The sequence below is a fragment of the Eubalaena glacialis genome, chromosome 6 (assembly GCF_028564815.1).
Source record: "Eubalaena glacialis isolate mEubGla1 chromosome 6, mEubGla1.1.hap2.+ XY, whole genome shotgun sequence".
Classification (NCBI taxonomy): domain Eukaryota; kingdom Metazoa; phylum Chordata; class Mammalia; order Artiodactyla; family Balaenidae; genus Eubalaena; species Eubalaena glacialis.
In genome coordinates, this window is record NC_083721.1 from 84,880,464 (window position 1) to 84,900,454 (window position 19,991).

The 19,991-nt window shown below is 35.0% G+C and overlaps 1 protein-coding gene across 4 annotated transcripts in view; it reads right to left on the minus strand.

Moving 5' to 3' along the window:
- Nucleotides 1-2,988: 2,988 nt before the first annotated feature.
- Nucleotides 2,989-19,991, minus strand: part of KLHL24 (kelch like family member 24) — a 34,600-nt gene continuing 17,597 nt past the window's right edge. For all 4 annotated transcript variants that reach the window (XM_061193354.1, XM_061193355.1, XM_061193358.1 and 1 more), the window contains 5 exons: nt 14,893-15,077; nt 13,473-13,591; nt 9,961-10,149; nt 8,684-8,872; nt 2,989-3,585 (listed from right to left, as the gene is read on the minus strand). In XM_061193354.1, coding sequence (XP_061049337.1) covers nt 3,385-3,585; nt 8,684-8,872; nt 9,961-10,149; nt 13,473-13,591; nt 14,893-15,077 — 883 coding nt within the window. In that variant the 3' untranslated portion in view covers nt 2,989-3,384. The remainder of the gene's footprint in view (nt 3,586-8,683; nt 8,873-9,960; nt 10,150-13,472; nt 13,592-14,892; nt 15,078-19,991) is intronic.

A 19,991-nucleotide genomic window follows, 5' to 3' on the forward strand; every position in this document is an offset into this window, starting at 1 on the left:
CATTTCAAAAAGGGTATGACAGTAGAGATACATAAACAATTCATATTCACTAAGAGAAAATGTTATCAGTCCACAAAACATTTTCATCTTTCTAAATATAAAAAAATGAATCTTTAAGCACTGCCATGTGTGAAGCCCCTTTACCAAACTGAATTTACTCTAGAATCATGAACTGAAAGTTACTTAGATATGGCACTTTAAACACTCCAATTAGGCAAAAATGACAAGTTAATACCCTCCCTGAGTATTTACATCATTTTTTTCTTAACACCTGGTTTAAATGGAGTAAATACCTATATTTCAGTCATCTAGGGAAAAAAAAGGTTACTGAAGATACAATAGGCTACCATTTCATACCTGTGCAGTAAAGTCAGTGGGAAGATTAGAGTAGAAAAGGAAGAAGGCCTTTTTGTTGTAAAAATTAGACCACTTTATAGCTCACTCACATATAGGAACACATGAAAAATGATCAAAGTTCATGGAGAAAAAACTGTACATTTCTGTTGACCCACAAAAAATACTTTTGAATTCCTTCCCCACTGAGGTATATCAATGGCTAGGTTTAGCAAACTTGTATCTCCCGTCAATTTGTTTTCTGATCTTGTAAAACTGTATGCATTATATAGATTCTGACTGTATATGAGTCATCATACTAATATTCATCATGTACTTTCATATGTAACAAAGTATTCTAGAAATGCCCAAATTAAAAAAATATACTTCTGGAATTGAATTTAATAAGGTCAACTAATTTTTACTTTATGTGCCTTTTTCTGATCATCAGAAACTGATAAAATTCTTGATGTCTGTATGTATGTGTGTAGATGAGCATACCATCTATCTACATATATACACACATGTATTGAATATATACATACATACTAACCCAAAGGCTTATACGAGCATCACCCACCAAAAGAAAATCTGTCAACTATGTGATGAATATAATCTGACACCATTTTGGTCGATAAATCCCTTTTGATATACTAATTATACCCTAAAATTCTTTATTACTTTATCAATGCTAACATCATTATTTATCAAAAATCAGTAAAGGAAGATAAATAATTAAAGAAAATTAAAGTATCAGTTGGGTAACTTTAAAAATTGTTACTTTAATTTCATAGGATTCAAGCTAAGTTCTTGGTGGCCTACTTAATTTATGTAGTTTTAAATTATGTAGAGAAAAAAATTAAACAATATTGGCATGAGGTCCATGTTTAAACAAATTCTGTTTTATAGGATTTCATTTCAAATTTACTACAACAGACACCTGAACATTAAAAATAAATGTATAACAAAATACAAGTAAATAGTTAATACTTTTATAATAGACAAAAGTACTAAAATACAGGTTATGCTGAGAAAGTCTTCTTTGTGTGAAGTGTCCATGGATGGGCATGATCTTACAAATACACATGAAAATAACAAGTATCATTTGTATAATTCTCAGCATTTACAAAACACTTTTCTCATATACCCCAAAGAATTTCTGAACTACATAGGTTCCATTATCTACAAAAGGTATGATGCAGAAGTAGAAGTTTACTCTAAAATTAAAACAAGTATCCCAATTGTATCTACTATTGTCTTTCAACTAAAATGGTAGAAAACTGGTTTCTGAATTGCTTTGATAATTATCACAAAAAGGTATACATCATTTCAAATTATGATCTGAAAAATAAAAATTCCTTAAAGATTTGTTAAGTTTTTTAGAGTTTTCCTCAGAATTCAGATTCCAGCTAGGCATTAAAAGTTGATGCTGTATAGGTTTATTTGAAATCTTTGCATCATTCTAAAATGAGAAAGAAAGAGTAGTTTATCAATGTTAGGTTTTTGATTACTACCTTGGTTTTAACAGAAATCTGGTGACACTATAATCACATATTTGCATCATTTCTCCTATGGCAAGGAGTATATATAATTATGATGTGAGACAACAATAGTGCCTGGGGAAGTGGAAATACAGCAGGCTACCTGAACATCCCTAAAATGTTTTAAATTATATCTGTCCACCCAGGAATATCAATAATCACTTATGCTATAGTTCCTGCCATTCCATTTGCCTTAGAAAAAGTTTTACACTCTTCTCTGAAAACCAGTAAGCTTTATAAACTGGAGTTGAAACATCTAGACAAAGGCAATCTGATGTAGAGAAGCTTAAGAATATTGATCAATATTTTACACAATGGGTACCAAATGAAAGATTTATCTTAGAAGACTGCAACTACTGCTGTTAGTTTCTTCAAATAGCTAATTTTAAAAGAAATATGGACCCACTGAGACAGGTGGTCCCTGCTTTATCCTTTAAGGGCAGCTTAACAGTAGAGACTCCCAGGATTTTTAGCTGTTCACAGGAAAGTAGGATAACCAGGAAGAGGTCCTCACCCAAAGCACCATAGTAATGAGGTCAAACCCTACTGGGCTAAGGAGAAAATCTGTCCCTGTTTTTCACAAGATAATATTGCAAAGTGGATTTCAACTCTTCTGCCATGTTCAAGAAAAGGCACATCCCTTAGAGGATTTAGAGATGATATATAAATACTTTTGAGAGCCACAGTGGGTCATTTTCCCTTCAATGGTCTTAGATGATTTTTTCTTAGGAACTAACATGTAATTTTAATCTCCATTTTAGGGGCACTTGCTTTTGTATCTCCTCCCCCCGAAATACCTTTAATATAAGAAAATAATTCTAAGAATGAAGTCATAATAACTCAGTATTTTATGATACTTAGATTGTTGTCACTACATTTTTATCAATTACAGAAAAAAACCCACAATAAAATTAATCAATTTGGATGTATTTTTTAGTGACAAAGATTTTTAAAACTGGTTTTTCCACCTTAGAATGATTCTAAGTATTCTAAGCATTATATGAGTCAAACTAAATGAAAACTTGCCATGCAATTTTATATATATATATGTGTGTGTGTGTGTGTGTGTGTGTGTATATATATATATATATATATATATACACACACACACACACACACACACACATATATGTGACAAAATAAGGAATATACAGTCTTGCAGATAAACATACATAAATGAAGAGACCATTCACAAATTCCTAAAAGGTATGCAGGCAGACATTATTTCCTACTCCACATAGGTTTCTTACAAATACTCACAAAGGTACACTCTCAAAGCCCAAGCAAAGACCACTATTACCTTCAACAACAACAAATTTTTTTTCCCCAATTACAGAAAAGGCTTTATTACAGTTTGAAAGATTGATATTTTGGGGAGAAAGGCACGACAATTATTATTTTTACTTTTCTGTGCATATTGCAAAAAGGAGATATGTCAAGTTCCCACTCTGGAGTTTTTAAAACCTCTCATCTTGGATTGCTGTGGCTTCTTGGGTGAGGTATCCTGGTTTTAGAGCTTAAAGCATTTCTCATTGTATCTATGAATAGTCACACATCCATGATAGGACACTGGCCTGGGCATTGCAGCTACCCCTGTGATGATACTTGTTGCAGGATCGTAACAGAGAATAGTGTCTGTGGCTTCTCCATTTTCCCGTCTTCCACCCAGGATATATATTTTACCATTACATACAGACATACCACAGTTTTCCTGTTCAACCAAATTAAAAAAAAAAAATTAACTGTTGACGGTAAGGGATTTGGTAGCAAACTGAAAAGTAAAATAAGACATGCTTTAACACAGTCAAAAAAGGAGACATGAAATAATAAGCTCCCTTTTGCCCAACTCCTGCTCTATGTGTGAATACTAGGTAAATTTGCATGGGTGAAGGGAGTGTTAAGACAGAATATATGTCACTAATTGGGGTCAAGATATGGGAGGTGAAGTGGGGGTGGTGGACTGAGAGAAGGGTTTTAGTTAACTTAATGGTAGTTGAACAAAAACATCCTTGAAGAGTTGCTTCTCCTATTACAGGAAGGTCCTTCATTATAGAAAGTGGCTATTACATGATCAAGGGGTAGGAACATTATTCATTATATGGGATTACCCACAAGTTGAATGAATGAATGAGAGTTATAACCAAATTAAAGAAGCACTGTTATTAGGGGCCTTGGATGGGGCACAGCAACTCCCCAGATAACATTTTGTAGTTAACTTTCCATGCAATGAGACTCTTAGCTAAATTTTACTCTTCTCTGTCAATAATACAATTACTATATAAAACAAATACTCTTGCAAGGATAACAGTGATTCTTCAAAGAAAGAAATTACACTAAAATTGTCTCACTATTGCATGAATCTGGTTATGCTGCAGGTCAATTATTCTTCCATTTAAATTTCACTTTAATTCAGAAAGTTATTGCATATTATTATCCTGTTTCCACATAACCAACAATGAGATGGGTTCTACCAGTGAGTACAATAAACATTTTTACTTGATCAGATTTGCTATACATAAATTTCACTCTTGTAGAAAAAATTAAATCTTGGCAGATTTCTATAATAGAAAATAGTATCTTTGGGTCTAGAAGAATTAGTGAGTATTTTAAATGCCTACATTAGAGTTTATATACACCCATATTGACTTGGGGCCCATTATCATCAATGAATGACAAACTTTTATGTAGAATACCACCCATGAACTGTACCAATTATGTGCCAGACTATAACATTTTCCATCTAAAGCACAATGAGCTCTTTCTATAAATTCTGAAAGTTCTGAACACAATAAAAAACAACATCCTTAGTTTTCAAGTACAAGCTGGCTTGCACTACTGAACTTTACAGTCACTTTGATGATGATTCTTAAACTATATTATTATAGGATCTTGTTATTAACATCATTTCATAAATAGTGCTCAGAATTAAATGAAGCAAGCAACCTTCAGAACAGATATTCATTCATATCAGGAAATTACTTGCATAGTAGTTTATATTTCACTCTATGAGAGTCTCAAGAGTAATGGCAGCTAGTAAGAAAAATAATTCATTAATACATGAAGTTTTAATGTTATTTTTCATGACTTAAATGAAACACAATCTTAATACTGTAAAATATACCCCTCTCCTTAATTATTATTTTTTATAATGCTTAATGCTTAAATGTTAAAATGCCAACAATAAAGAAAAAGAATCAGATTTCTTTTCAATTATTATTCTAAACTTTAACGACATTTTAAATACCTAGTCCGCTGAACAAGGGTAAAAAAAGATCTTCATCGGTCAGTAAAAAAAAAAATATGTTCCTGATGAAAGTTAAAAAGCAAAATATGTTTAAAATAGCAAGTTGTGGAATTTAGGAATTATGCAAAGTCAAAAGGCATGGAAATGGCGAGGTAAAAACAGAGAAAAGGGCTGGGTCCATTAGGACTGGAAAAAAAGAGCTCATTTTTTCAGTTCTTTTTTTGTCATTCAACATTCTAAGCATTTAAAAAACCCACAACCTTTGACTCAAATAGCTGTCTACCATGAAATTACAGTGGATTTATCGTTTTTCATTTGATTAGTATTAAAAGGGTAGGCAGGACTTCCCTGGTGGCGCAGTGGTTAAGAATCCGCCTGCCAATGCAGAGGACACGGGTTCAAGCCGCGGTCCGGGAAGATCCCACGTGCCGGGGAGCAACTAAGCCCGTGCGCCACGACTACTGAGCCTGTGCTCTAGAGCCTGTGAGCCACAACTACTGAGCCCGCATGCCACAACTACTGAAGCCCGCGTGCCTAGAGCCTGTGCTCTGCAACAGGAGAAGCCACCACAATGAGAAGCCCGCACACCGCAACGAAGACTGGCCCCTGCTCTCTGCAACTAGAGAAAGCCCGAGTACAGCAATGAAGACCCAATGCAGCCAAAAAAAAATTAAAAAAAAAAAAAATTACCAAGCAGCAATCAATGCAAGATACATGAGATGAGTTAGAAAACATAGTATCCTTAAGAAGACTGAATTTCAGTATAGAAATGAACATATATAACTATAAGGAAATTTATCACTTGCATAATAGAGGTGGTAAGTGTAGTGACAGATCAGAAAAACAAGAGATTAATTCTGAACAGGGCAACCTCAGTTTGTTGTAACTGTGAAGTGGTTCTTGAAAGATGAGTAGAATTACAAATAGAGAAGGTAGAAAAGGCATTAAAGGCTAAGAGGACAACATGAATCAAGGCAAGAACACATACTATCTGGACAGCAAATGCAAGCAACAGATACTTAATGTAATTTGGGTAAAGGTGAAGAAAGTGAAGCTGAAAAGGCAAGCAGAGGTCAGACAACAGAAGACCTAGAATGAAGTGGGAAAACTTTTAGATTTTATTCAGTACATTTCCAGAGAAGAGACATAATTAGATTTGCTGGAAAATAACTGGTGGTAAAATGGGTTAGAAAAGCAAGATATTAGAGAAAGGAACACTACTTAGAAAATACTGTTTTAGTTTAGGTAAGAACTGATGAGAACCTGAACAAAAGCAGGAACCACAGGAACGGAAAAGAATAGGAGAAACTCTTGAGGACACAGAACTGATATGATGGATTGATTGAATTTAAGAGAAAGCAAGAAAAATTTTAAAAATTAAGTTTCTAGGTGTGAAATAATAGAAAATACATATTGGCCTCTGCCCCCAGTTCCTGACACAGAGCTCCTAAATCCCTTGCAATTTCCTGGTTGATGGGAGTGTCTTTTGTTCTAAGGAGGGACTGCTGCTGGGCTCCTAGATGGGGGTTGGTCACCAGAGAAACCAAGCCATAATTAGAAGCTTAAGTTTCACCCCACCCTCCCTTCTCTGGAGAGGGGAGCAGGGCTGGAAACTGAATTATAACTGATCATGTCTACATGATAAAGCCTCCATAAAAATCCCCAAAGTATAGGATTTGGAGAGCTTCTAGGTTGGTAAACACATCCATGTCCCAGGAGGGTGGTGCACCTCAAATCCATGAGGACAGAGGTTCTCTGCTTAGGACCCTTCCAGACCTGACCTTAGGTACTTCTTTATCTGGCTGTTCATCTATGTCCTTTGTAATATACTTTATCGTATAACAAACCTGTAAACATAAGTGTTTTCCTGAGCAAATTACTGAACCCAAGGAGGGGGCTGTGGAAGCCTTGATTTATAGCTGATTTGCCAGAAGTACTGGTGAAAACCTGAGACTTGTGACTGGCATGTGAAGTGGTGGCAGTCTTGTGGGACTGAGTCCTTAACCTGTGGAACCTGAAGCAAATTTCAGGTCATGTCAAAACTGAGTTGAATTGTAAGACACCAGCTGAAGACAGAGATTGGTTGGTGTGGGAATAAACCCACATATCTGGTGTCAGAAGTGTTGTCAGGGAGAAAGAGTTTTTCCATTCACTAGGTTGTCTGGAAACAGAAAAAGTAAACTTGGGGAAGAAGGTGAATTCTGTTTTAAGTCTGAAGTCTTGGAACGCCATGGAAAACATCAAATAGGCAGTTGGAAATTTGAGTCTGGAGCACAGGAGAGAGGCTTTAATGGAGAATAAGATTTGAAGCCATCAGTACTGAGCAGTAAATGTGATCACTCAGGAACGGAGTATAAACTGGAAAAAGGGCAGGGAAAAGAGGCTCAAGGAATACCCATATTTAAGGGTTGGGTAGAAAAAAACAAGAGAACATGAATGAGACTCAGGAGATTATTAGTAATGACCTTTGGGAGTACAATATCTCTAGAGTGGTATAGGTAGAGCCAGATTTCCAGCATCAGAGCCAGCAAGCATTTTGATGGTGGAAGGAAAGAGGGTAGAGCCATGAAACAAAAGGCCAAGGGAAGGCCTTTATGCGGCAGGGGTAGAGGCCGTACAAGGGTACAAGTGCAGTGTGGATGAAAGAGACCCAAGTACAGCCATTTTCTTTATAACAAAAACAACAAATTACCTAGTTTCTAACTGCAGAAGGAAAGAAACCAGTTTGAGAGAATTTCTTCTCTTCTGAAATGTGCTAGAGAGAGGGATAAGAACTGGAGTAGGAGTCTCAAAAAGGTCAAGGGGAAAAAAACCCAACAGCCCAAGAGCAATACCTACTTTACCATGGGATGGTAAAAAGTAAGTTATTTCAGGGCAGGAAGTCCAAAAGGGAGGGGATACCTGTATGTGTATGGCTGATTCATTCTGTTGTGCAGTGGAGGCTAACACAACATTGTAAACCAACCATACTCCAATAAAAATTAATTTAAAAATTAAAAACAAAAGTTAAGTTATTTCAATAAATTCCCTGGAAGGAGTTCAAAACAAGAATACCATATGCTTTATGTAGAGTATAAACAATTTTTGAGGGACTTCCCTGGTGGCTCAGTGGTTAAGAAACCGTCTGCCAATGCAGGGGACATGGCTTTGAGCCCTGGTCCAGGAAGATCGTACGTGACGCAGAGCAACTAAGCCCATGCGCCACAACTACTAAGCCTGCACTCTAGAGCCCGCGAGTCTCGACTACTAAAGCCTGCGCGCCTAGAGCCCGTGCTCCACAACAAGAGAAGCCACCGCAATGAGAAGCCCGCGCACTGCAACGAAGAGTAGCCCCCGCTCTCCGCACTAGAGAAAGCCCGTGGGCAGCAACAAAGACCCGACGCAGACAAAAATAAATAAATAAATAAATAAATAAATTTATTTATTTAAAAAAAAAATTTTTTTTTTGGAAATAATCCGAGCATACGTGAAACACATAAATAGTGAAGTTACTGTATATTCATACTGGTCCTGTACTTGGTCTCTCCTACATTGATTTTTCTTTTGGATTGTTTTATGTTATTACCTGTCGGCTGAATGTATTCTGTACATGCATCCAGTAATCTTCAACTGGATCGTAACAGTATATTGCCTTGGTCAGTCCACCAGCAACATATATCAGGTTGTTTAAGGATACGGCTGTTATACACCTCTTGGCAATTGGGATAGCTGCACGAAGTAGCCAAGAATTGGTTTCTGGATCATAAGATTGAACCTAATAATATATAGAAGTACTTAATTAAAATTTCTCAACAAAAATGCAAATTTACGTAATAAAAAGTCTGCCAATATACAGAAACATGATTAAAAATAAAATCCCATTAATTCACATAATTAAGGGAGGTTGGCTTGAGAGTAAAATATCTCAATTATGAAATTCTCAAAAGAAATAGAAATTTATTACTATCAAGCAGAATAGAGTAACAAACAAACACAGACCGTTTCCAAGATGAATGGCTAGCAGGTTTGCTTTTTTTTCCATTAAAATTAAGTCTTAGATTTTAACAAAATTCTGTTATATACGATAAGTATGCCTCAATTTGAATATAATTTCTTTGCATGTTTAGGGAGTCCTTTCTTCAGAAGAACACCAGCGAACCTCAATTCAGTATACTTTGAATTATCACAAATTCTGAATTAATGAATTCTAAATATGTAACATTTGACATTATATTAAAATTTAATTTAGAAAAAGCATTTATTGATTGACAAAGTTCAGTAAACTATTGCTAAATGAATTAGGCATTAGACACTTGTTTGCAGAATAAACAGGGTATTTTCTCAGATGTCAGGATGGCACATGTTCTTTTGTCTCAGGAATTCAATGAACTGCAGCAGCTTTGAGCCATCCTATGTTTACATTAGAGAGGTTTTCTTTTCTTTTCTTTGTTCTAAAGAATATTTTCAAAGTATGCAGAAAATGACCCAGTTGGAAGCAATATAGTGTCTTACCCTTTGCTAATTCACTTCCCAATTGTCTTATGGAATAATTTTTTGATTTTGTAAACTATACCAGTAAAAAGTTTTAAAATGGTTTATAGTACAACGCTGAGATCAGTCTCATCTCAAAAAGACTGGATCACACTTTTAACAGAAAACTGTTGGATATATTATGATCTCACTTTAGTAACTTGAAACTCAATGTTTTCCTCCCAAAGTATAAAGTACCAGACAATTTTTAAAAGCCCCCTCACACTAAGGGACCGAACTACCTACTTGATAGGCCTTCCATGTTTCTCTTCTTGTGTATATCATTGGTAATTTCCATAAAAAAAAAAAAAAAAAAGAGAGAGCATGGCTTACCTTATCAGAACAAGTATTATCATCAGGTCCTCCACCAATCACAAACAATTTGCCTATACAGCTAGTCACAGCAGGAGAACTCACTGCTTCCTTAAGGGGGGCAACTTCAGTCCATCGATTTGAAAAGGAATCATAACATTCTACGCTGCTAAGTCTGTTTTGCCCATCATAGCCTCCAACAACATATACCTATACGTAAAACACATGGAGAAATCTTAATTATCAAAAGTTTGAATTTTTAACTAGTTGGCTAAAGAATTAAGGGATCTCTCCCCTTTAAAAGCCCTTGGTAACTGTAATTGCAATATATTTAGCTCAGTTTCTGGACCTTTAAAAAAAATTATCATTCTCTCACCACCACCAAGGAGCCTTTTTAGACATTTTTTCATAGTAGCCCCCTCCAATGAAATTTTTAATACCACAGCTATATTGCATATCTGTTTATATATTATATCTGTGCTTTATACACAAAACAGTATGATTTTTTTCACCAGCCCAAGAACCAACCTTCATCCCCTTAGGAGCAATATTGCTTGCACTGAGAGTTACAGGATTTAGCATAAATGCTCATACTCATGGATGGTGAAAATATTTGAGTATTATAAAGTAATAAAAGCTATGAAACTAAAGTATTAAGTAAGGATTACTAGACTGTGAGATCTTTGAAGGCAGGGCCTATCTTGTTCTTTAATTTAGTCCCTGCAGTACCTAGAAAAGTACCTGATACATTATGAACTCTAGAATGTGTATTTCAAAGGGCTTTCATGTACATTTTCTTTTCACAAATATGAGGAAGGTAGGGCAGATGAACTAATCAACAAGCCATTAATTAAATCAGTTACATGCAGAATAATCCATTAAGCATAATGAGATATACAAGAAACTTTTAACCTATAGAAGCTCTCCTAAAAAAAACAAATGCTCTCCTGTTTAACATCTATAATTCTTCTAATGAACAGTCATCATCAACTCTTTTCTGCATCCATATCTAATTAACTATTAAGTTCTACCGATCGTTCTTTCACAGCATCTCTCATATCTGTCCCTTCCATTTGTTTCCCACTGCCACCATCCTCGGGGTCCATATCATTTCATACCTCTCAATCTCCTGGTCTCCACTCTTGTACTCTCTAAACCACAGATTAATCTCCCTAAAACACCTCATCAACTCCTTTTACTAGTTTAACAATGAATGCCTAAGGGTCAAGGCCAAACTTTATACATTGTCATTCAAGTGTGTCCACAAATCTATCTTTCTGTACTCTTCCAAATTTCCTAAGCAGCCAATGCTATTTCAATCTTGCATTTCTCACATTATGTTAAAATTATCTGTTGGTGGGTTTGTTCTCCCAACACCACGCAGCCCAGAGAGGTTAAGTAACTTATTCAAGGTCATGCAGCTAGAAGGGGTATGGAAACTGTGGCACAATGTAGTACTTAAAGGTACAGGCTTTGAAATCAGGAGAGGTAGGTCCATATTTAGCTCTGCCACTGCAAGTAAGACCTTGCTTGGGCAGCTTACCTATCCTCTCTGAGACTCCATCTGAATTTCCTCAATTTAAAAATGTAGACAATAATAGTACCTATCACATAATATAATTTTGAAGATTAAACTTTATTACTATTCCCCTACATGCATAAACTAAAAATATATGCTGTGAGCCTTAAGATAAAAGGCCTCTAGATTAGGAAAATCTGAGCTTTTGCCCCTGCTTTATCACTTTCTGTGCAACCTTGGGCAAATGACTCGATCTCTCTGGATTCAGTTTCTTTGTAAACTAAAGAAGTTACATTAAATATTCTCTAAGATGCCTTCTTGCTCTAAGATTCTATATTCCAAATCATCCTAGGTTTCCTTAACAGAGTGCATTTACAACTTTAAATAACTTTCTATGTTTGAATTCAGCCTATATTGTAATTTTTGGGATAACTGTTTTCCATGAATTGAGTACTTGCTGTATAAAGTAGGAAGGATTCCTTTTATTTCTTGACTTAGTGCTTCCAAGTTTTGGGCACCTTCAAGTCAAATATACTAATATTTGTCAAATAAATTTGTGTTCATCAATCCATATATGATATTTGAGACATCAATCTTTTTCATATGCCTCTGTATGTTCAGACTAAATAATTATAATGTTTTTAGTCAGACCTCATCTCTTTTCAACCCCTTAATTATTTTAGCTGCCCCTTTCCAGTAATATTTTGTCATCCTTGAGGTATAGCTACCAAAACTGTATATAATATAGTAAGTACTAACAAACCAGTGGTTTTAGAAAATACTCTATTAGTATTTTATTTCCATTACATCTATCTCAAAGTCCTCATTATTTCACTGGTCTTATAGACAGCAGCAACACACTAGATCAATACCCTTAGGAATTAACAATAGCTTTCAAACTGCGCTTTGAGAAGTTCTAGTATTCTATAGTATAGAGATTTCAAGACGCTTCTGTGGGGAGATAGGGGGAGGGAATGAGAACTGATGGGTGGCTGAGTAGGAAGGGTTCCTGGCATTATCTCTGTTCCAGCTAGAGCAGTTCTGCTTTCTCACTGGTGGCTCTAAAATGTCTTCAAGAGAGGGCTTAAGAGGCAGCAATCTTTTTAGAAGAGGGTACTAGGGGACCAGACAAAAATATATGTGCAATATATTAATATCTTATGATAACCTATAATGGAATATAAGCTGCAAACAAACAACACCCCTAAAACATGAATCACTATGCTGTACACTTGAACACAATATTGTAAATCATCTATACTTCAAAAAAAAATGTGCGAGCAAGTATGCTGCTTTTATTTAGATCGCTCATTAATTTGAAGTGGCTTTGGAGGAGCTGATAGAGACACAGGCAGGGAAGGGCTAAAGAGTCCAAGTTAGCCCTTGATACACAGCTGTATTTTTATCTGCTTTATGTAATAGCTTTTTATATTAGATTTAACTTCAAAAAAGTTACTAGTCTACAAGTGATTCTCAAGTTCCTAAGGACAGTGAATGGTCCAGAATCAAATTATATGTTTTTCATATTTATTAGCTGCAGCCAATAATAAGTTTGCTTTAAAATATGTTGGTGAGTTTATCTTAACACTTATTTGTTTTGTCCCTACTTGTACAAATAAAAAAGATAAAATAGTATCACTCTACATAAATATATCTTGGCCTGAATGCCAAAGTCAGTAAAAGGAAAAAGAATGCTTGGATTAGACATTGGCCTGTTTTCGTACTTGATGTAACTCCTTTATTTTCCAATGCTTCTCAGTCATTTAGACTGCATTGGTGCCTGAGAAGAGAAATGTGCTGCACTGCTACAAATTCCTAGTTGGGAGAACAAAATATCCATTCAAAAGTACAGTGTCAAATTGTTTATATCTTCAGTTTATGTATTGAGGTTAGAAATGGAAGGAAATACAATCTGAGTCCAAAATACCCAGAGGGTGAGTAAAATCAAGGATTCATCTGTGGTATTTATTCTGGAAATGTAACAGCAATAATAATAAAAAGTGGTTTCTCTTACTTTACCAAGGAGGACAGCCATTTTGTGACGCCATCTGCCTTTATTTAGAGAAGCAACTCTGATCCAAATATTTAACTGTGAGTTATAAATCCAGACATCACGGCCATTGATTCTTCCACCTTTAAATGCAAAACAATGTGCGCATACTAACATGTATATCACCAAGGGATCTTTGCCAAAGGCATAGATAATGAAAACACTGAGTTATTCACCCAGTCCGAGAATTTGAGGATTCAGTTCAATAAATGAAACAAGGACCCTCTTAAAACTTAAAATGGAAATGGTTCTACAGAGCAGATTTAACTTTGTCAGTTGTTATCCTGAGAAGTAATAACTATATGCCCCAAATAATAAAATGTAGAATATGAACTTACCAAATGTGTAAGACTGTTCATTTAAGAGTCAGACAACAGAAGCACCCGGACAAAAGAATTATTCTAGAAAGATTTTTAAAAATCACCAGTTTTTTAGCTATCTCAGGAAAATTGGAATGGACATTTCCCTAGTAGGGCATAACTTACAGAGATATTTCCCAACTGATCCCCTATAGCCCAATAAAAATAAAAACAAATTCACGAGTCAAAAAAAAAAAAAAATTACCAGTTTTTTAAAAAGCATACCATTGTACAAAATAAAGTATGCGTTGTTATATTGTTCAACATGTAGTAATATAGTAACCTGCAAAGGTGGTAAAATTATTTAACTAACAAATTAATTAACAAACTTAATTAAACTTCAGATTATAGATCCTGCAGTTATACTTTGTATATAAGTCTGTCACTTTATTGTCTGTTTGATTTTAGAGGTAACATATCACATATTATAATAAAAGTTCAAGTTAAGAATTTTAAGGAAAATCCTATTTCATAAACTTTGGGGAGAATTTCAGAAAACATGGGTGGATTAGAGATGATTAACTGAGTACTTTTCATTTTGCATACTTTACTGTGTTCCTTAAAACAAAGTAAACAGGTAAAAGTTTTAAAAATTGTACCATATTCTATATGCATTTGAGAGCATTTAAAATATGATAAGGCCTATCGTTTAGTGCAGGGAACATAGTCAATATCCTGTGATAAACCAAAATGGAAAAGAATATGAAAAATAATTTATATATGATAACTGAATGACTTTGTTATACAGTAGATATTAACACAACATTGTAAATCAATAAAATAAATTTTAAAAATATGATATAGTTGAAGGCATTTTCTGGAGAATCTTTTGTAAATCATTCTGCATCATCTTGTGCCTGTCTTTAAGAGCAAAAAGTCATTTTCAGTTTTATTTGTTGTATAATATGATCTGCCTAAAGCGGGCATATCTACTTTCACTGTTTTCTTTTGAGACACTGTTATGGTTTAAAACGGCCAAGCTGTGATTAAATTAAAAGTAGCTACTGTAATAATTCTTTATTTACCTGAAACAAGAATGTCATTCCTTAGAGCACAGACCGCATACTCTGATTTGGTAAATTCTGGAAGCTTAGCCAAAGACTTCCACTCTCCTGTCACAGGATCATAGCACTCAGTGTATGGAAGATTAAATCCTCCAACTCGTTCACAGCCTCCAACGACAACTATCACCTCAGAATAGCCAGTTGACCTAAAATAATTATTATAAGAATGCAAAAATAATAAATTAAAATACCCTCAAGATTGTTTAAAACCCTAAAAGCATACCATTGTCATAAAGAAAGTAGAACACTATATAAAGTAAATTGTTAAGTTTATTCTCTCAGTATATGCCAACTAATACAGCCTGCTAATTACTCACTTTGAGAACATTTACAAGGGATTTAGTAATATCATCTTTCCAAAGAAAATTTCTATGGGTATTTTTTTTCTATGAGTTTTACCTTAAAAGTTATAAAGTGGTCCAAAGAGCCTACCTAATTCAACTGGAACCCTGGTAATATCAAGGATGACTTTCAAACGCAGTCTTGCAGCAATTCAGATATGCATAACCACACAAGGTAAGATAATGCACTTTTTCTAAGTGTAGGAAAATGGAGCTTTTTCATCAGATTGTTAGTTCTAAAAAAACAAATTCACAGTACAATCTAAGTACCCTTTAGAGAAGTATATGTACTTGTTCAGACACTATTTTTAAAAATAAACTTTTTTTTTTGGCTGTGCCTCATGGCTTGCGGGATCTTAGTTCCCCGACGAGGGATTGAACCTGGGCCCTAGGCAGTGAAAGCGCAGAGTCCTAACCACTGGACCGCCAGGGAATTCCCTAAAAGTAATTTTTCTAAAGTTAAGTAAGTTAAGGTAATCCAATTCAAAGTGTTGGGTGGTCACTAAAGATGTTAACAGAGTTTATAACAAAGAATGCTAAAGGAAAAAAGCAAGATGAAAAACTGTACAGAAGGTCTGATCAATACTATGTAAATAATGTGTCTGGAGAGAGCATACCAAAGTGCTAATGATGGTTTTCTCTGGATTGTGTGGCTTCCTCCTTTATATCAACACAAATTTTCAAAACGATAATGAGCATGGGCTACTTTTGGAGTGGAAAAGACAACTTTTAAGAGCACTAAGGGAGGGCTTCCCTGGTGGTGCAGTGGTTGAGAATCTGCCTGCCAATGCAGGGGACACGGGTTCGAGCCCTGGTCTGGGAAGATCCCACATGCCGCGGAGCAACTGGGTCCGTGAGCCACAACTACTGAGCCTGCGCGTCTGGAGCCTGTGCTCCGCGACAACAGAGGCCGCGATAGTGAGAGGCCCGCACACCGCGATGAAGAGTGGCCCCCGCTCGCCGCAACTAGAGAAAGCCCTCGCAAAGAAACGAAGACCCAACACAGCAAAAATAAACAAATAAATAAATTTATTTAAAAAAAAAAAGCACTAAGAGAATCCAAAGTTTACGTTAATTACTGGCTTCTTTTACTTTGTAGTTTAAAAAGATACTGACAGGAAAAACTAAAAGCTTATCCAAGCCTTTTCTTTTTGTTCATAAGACTCATGGAAATGAAAAAGTCTTGTAATTGCATTTTATGACTGCTATGATATTAAGTCTCACAAAGAAAAATGCTAACAATGCCTCTTCTCTTACTTAAATGTGGAGGGAAAAAAGACAACATCAGAACACTTATTTGTAGTTTTAGAGTGATGTTTTACAATTACACTAGAAAAAAACAAAGTAAAGCAACATTGGTATGTCCCTTTAACAGAGCTGCTATATTCTAGCTACACTTACTCACAGCTATTTCAACTAACAATCATTCACCTAGTCCATGCCAGGCATACTTTTTTTCCATTGTAAAATCAGAAATATATATTGTAGAAAAGAATTTTGCTCACAGATGCAATAAAAATTACTTTTAGGAACCCAGCAAATTCTATTACCCTAACTAGAATATAGTAAAATACTATCAGAAGGACTCAAATACTATCAATAATATTTACTATTTTCCAAATAATTCCCAAATGAAAATATTAAAAGTAAATAGTGGATAGCACCAGACACTTAGTAGAATAACTATTGACTAATTTATCCTTCTTTCCATGGAGGTATTATTTCCTAAAATCTTACTTAAAATACTGCTAAGACAAACCACGTGATACTCCTCAAAGTCTTATTTACTGATTGAGCAAAACAAAAATTGCTAAATACTGTCACTAGGGTTCAGTCACTCCTAATAGTTTTAATACAAAATCAAGTTAATTATTACATAGACTTTTGACAGAATTTTGTTTTATACTTTCCTTATAGCATTTTACTTGTTTTATACTTTCCCTTTGCTTGAACTTGCTTGCTTTTTCAAGACTTCTTAGCCCAGTAAACACATATTGTCTGTTTTGTACCTTGGAACAAGAAGAGAAAACAGCACAAAAAGCTAATGGCTAAAGCATTTAGTCTCACTAAATAAGGGATTATTTTAGTGTCTATGTGTAATTATCTGAAAGGATCAGCAAACTAGTAGTTTTGCCTGACTGAAGGTCTTATTTGCAACCAAATGGCATTTAACTTAATTAGAGGCAAGTCTGGTGTTCTCATTAGAGACTGTTAACTCAATAAAATAGTTATTTTTATTTCTTGAGCTCAGAAAAATACTTATCTCAGGCAGGAAGATGATTGCCGTAAAGGAAATGAGTTGCTGCAGCTGATAACGGTGACTAGAATAAAAAAGCGGCCAAGATGATAGTACAGGATGAATAAAATTCTGGATACCCATGCAATCTATTTTTTAGAGTGAGTGTTACTTTAGTAACCCTTTAAAATGAAAATTCTGATTTTCTGCTGTGACAAACTAACAAATATTTGCTGCTTTAGTATTACGTCTCACCATTTGTTCCTAGGAAAGTGTGACAAGCAAATTATCTTTTTTCTACATTGATAAATATTTTTTAAAAAGTCATCACACTCTTTTATCATAAACTTGAGAAAAGATCAAATTAAAAGATCACATTCTTTGATTTATGTGAAAGATAAAATAATTATAAATCCACAGAATATTCTAAACCAAATCAGTAAAATGGATAGTAATTACCAGGTTCAGTTAAAAATCTCAAAAGGCGAAATAAAGGACTTGCTGGCTGAAATAACAGACCTACTTATTATCAATGCAAACATGCCAGAGACAGATGAACTGCCAAACTAACTTTCATCAACAAAAAGGGGTCAAAAGGTGATCCTGGCTAATAAGAAAAATAACAATATATTTAAAAAACTCAAAAGGAAATGTTTCCATATAGTGGGAAGTTGGAAGGGAGAAGGGGGAGGTGTTAGTCTATCTACCATTCCAAGACTCAAAAATACCTGAAAACCAAGCCATCACACCAAAAAATGAACTTAAATAGAGATATGATACTTTAAGCCATAAAGAGAGCTAATGGCTCTCTAGTCTGCAGGATATGACAGTTACTAAACTTAATATATTAACTATATATCAAAAGAGGGGATTGGTCTGCCCTAGAAGCAATAAGTAAATGAATGAACAAATGAATGAAAGAGTAAATAATAATCACAGAGGCAAACATTTTCTGTGTCCATTCAAGTTACTGTCTAAAGGAAAAGAGAAACCTTAGCTAAGCTAACTAGAACATTACTGGGTTTTTGGTAAGAATATTTTATGGTGGGTGAGACTTTCTCAAGCCATAGTAGCTGAGAAGACTCTGGTTCTAAAGGTCTACTAGATCCCTTTGTTTGGATTCTAAACAACCTTTTTGAAAACTTTGGCTTCCCAACTGGTAACCTGCGCATAGTAAGAGAATATGCTGGAAAGGTTGACTTAAAATATCTAGTCTGTTTGACAGTTCCACTTCTTATTGCAAATACATGTATATAAACTAAAAGATAAATGAGTTAATCAGTCTCTCATAATTAACATTAAGTCTGCCCCTAACAGTCTGATCTTACTGTATCAAAAAAAAAAAAAAAAAAGTTTCTAAGCCTAGAGGAATCACTGGATTATGGTTCATCAATATAAATGAATATAAATGACCCCTTAAGAGGCTTATGCCAGCCATAAACCTTATGGCTTTCTAAACTTAGTAAGGACAGTTTCAGCCTGTGTGGTAAGGCTTTCCACCTGAAACTGGAATAGACAGAACAGGTTCTATAAAGAAATGGTTGTACTGAGTGAAAGATTCAAAATGTTTACTCTTAAAAACAAGCAATTATATAAGAATTTATTATCAGGAGCTGATCACAGATGTGCTTATATAGCCACAAAGATGTTCATCTCACTTACTGGTAAAAAAACAGGAAGAGTTCAAATGTGGGTGGGATGGCTATGGTTCACTGTAGATTTCATGTCATGAAAACATGTTTACCATATATTAAATAACAGCAGACTATGAAATAGATTACAACTTTGTAAAAGAAATAATAAATTCCTAGAGAATAAAAGGGAAGAATAAAGCCAAATGCCACAGTGTTACCTCTTGGAGATGGGAATATGGATATTATTTTTTGTTATCTCCAATTAACATAAATTACTCCACCCCCTCTTTTTGACTCAAGTTAAGAAAGAACAAAGGAGAAAACCCATACCTTACTATTAATAGCCACTACTGGGTTGTCTGCTCTTACATATGGGACAAGCATTTCTGCTATCACTTTTCTGCTACATGATCCTGCTCCCAAGGCCACAGGCAACTGTTCAGAGAAGGCTGTAGAGCTGAATCAGAGATTATCTCTCCACATGAGATGGAGAGATTCAGTCTCTCTGAGTGACTGAACTTGTAATATAGAAACCAAATCCCATGAGTGGTCATATTCAACCAGACTAGTGAGAGAGAATGATGCAGACATGCAGAGAAAAACAGAGGCAAGCGTTAAGAGGGCACAGCTTGGTTTCTGATGGCTTTTCCATAGCCTGTTCTAGTCTTCTTGGAAGTCCTGTTGAATTTCTGCCCTTAGGTTCTACAAGATAACGACTTCCTGTACCCTTTTAATACATCTATCTGCCTTCTATGCTTAGGCTGGTGAGCTGGTTTCAATTACTTGCAATCAGGATTCTGATACACTAGAGTTCAATGAACTGCAGAAAAAAACAACCTACAAATGGTT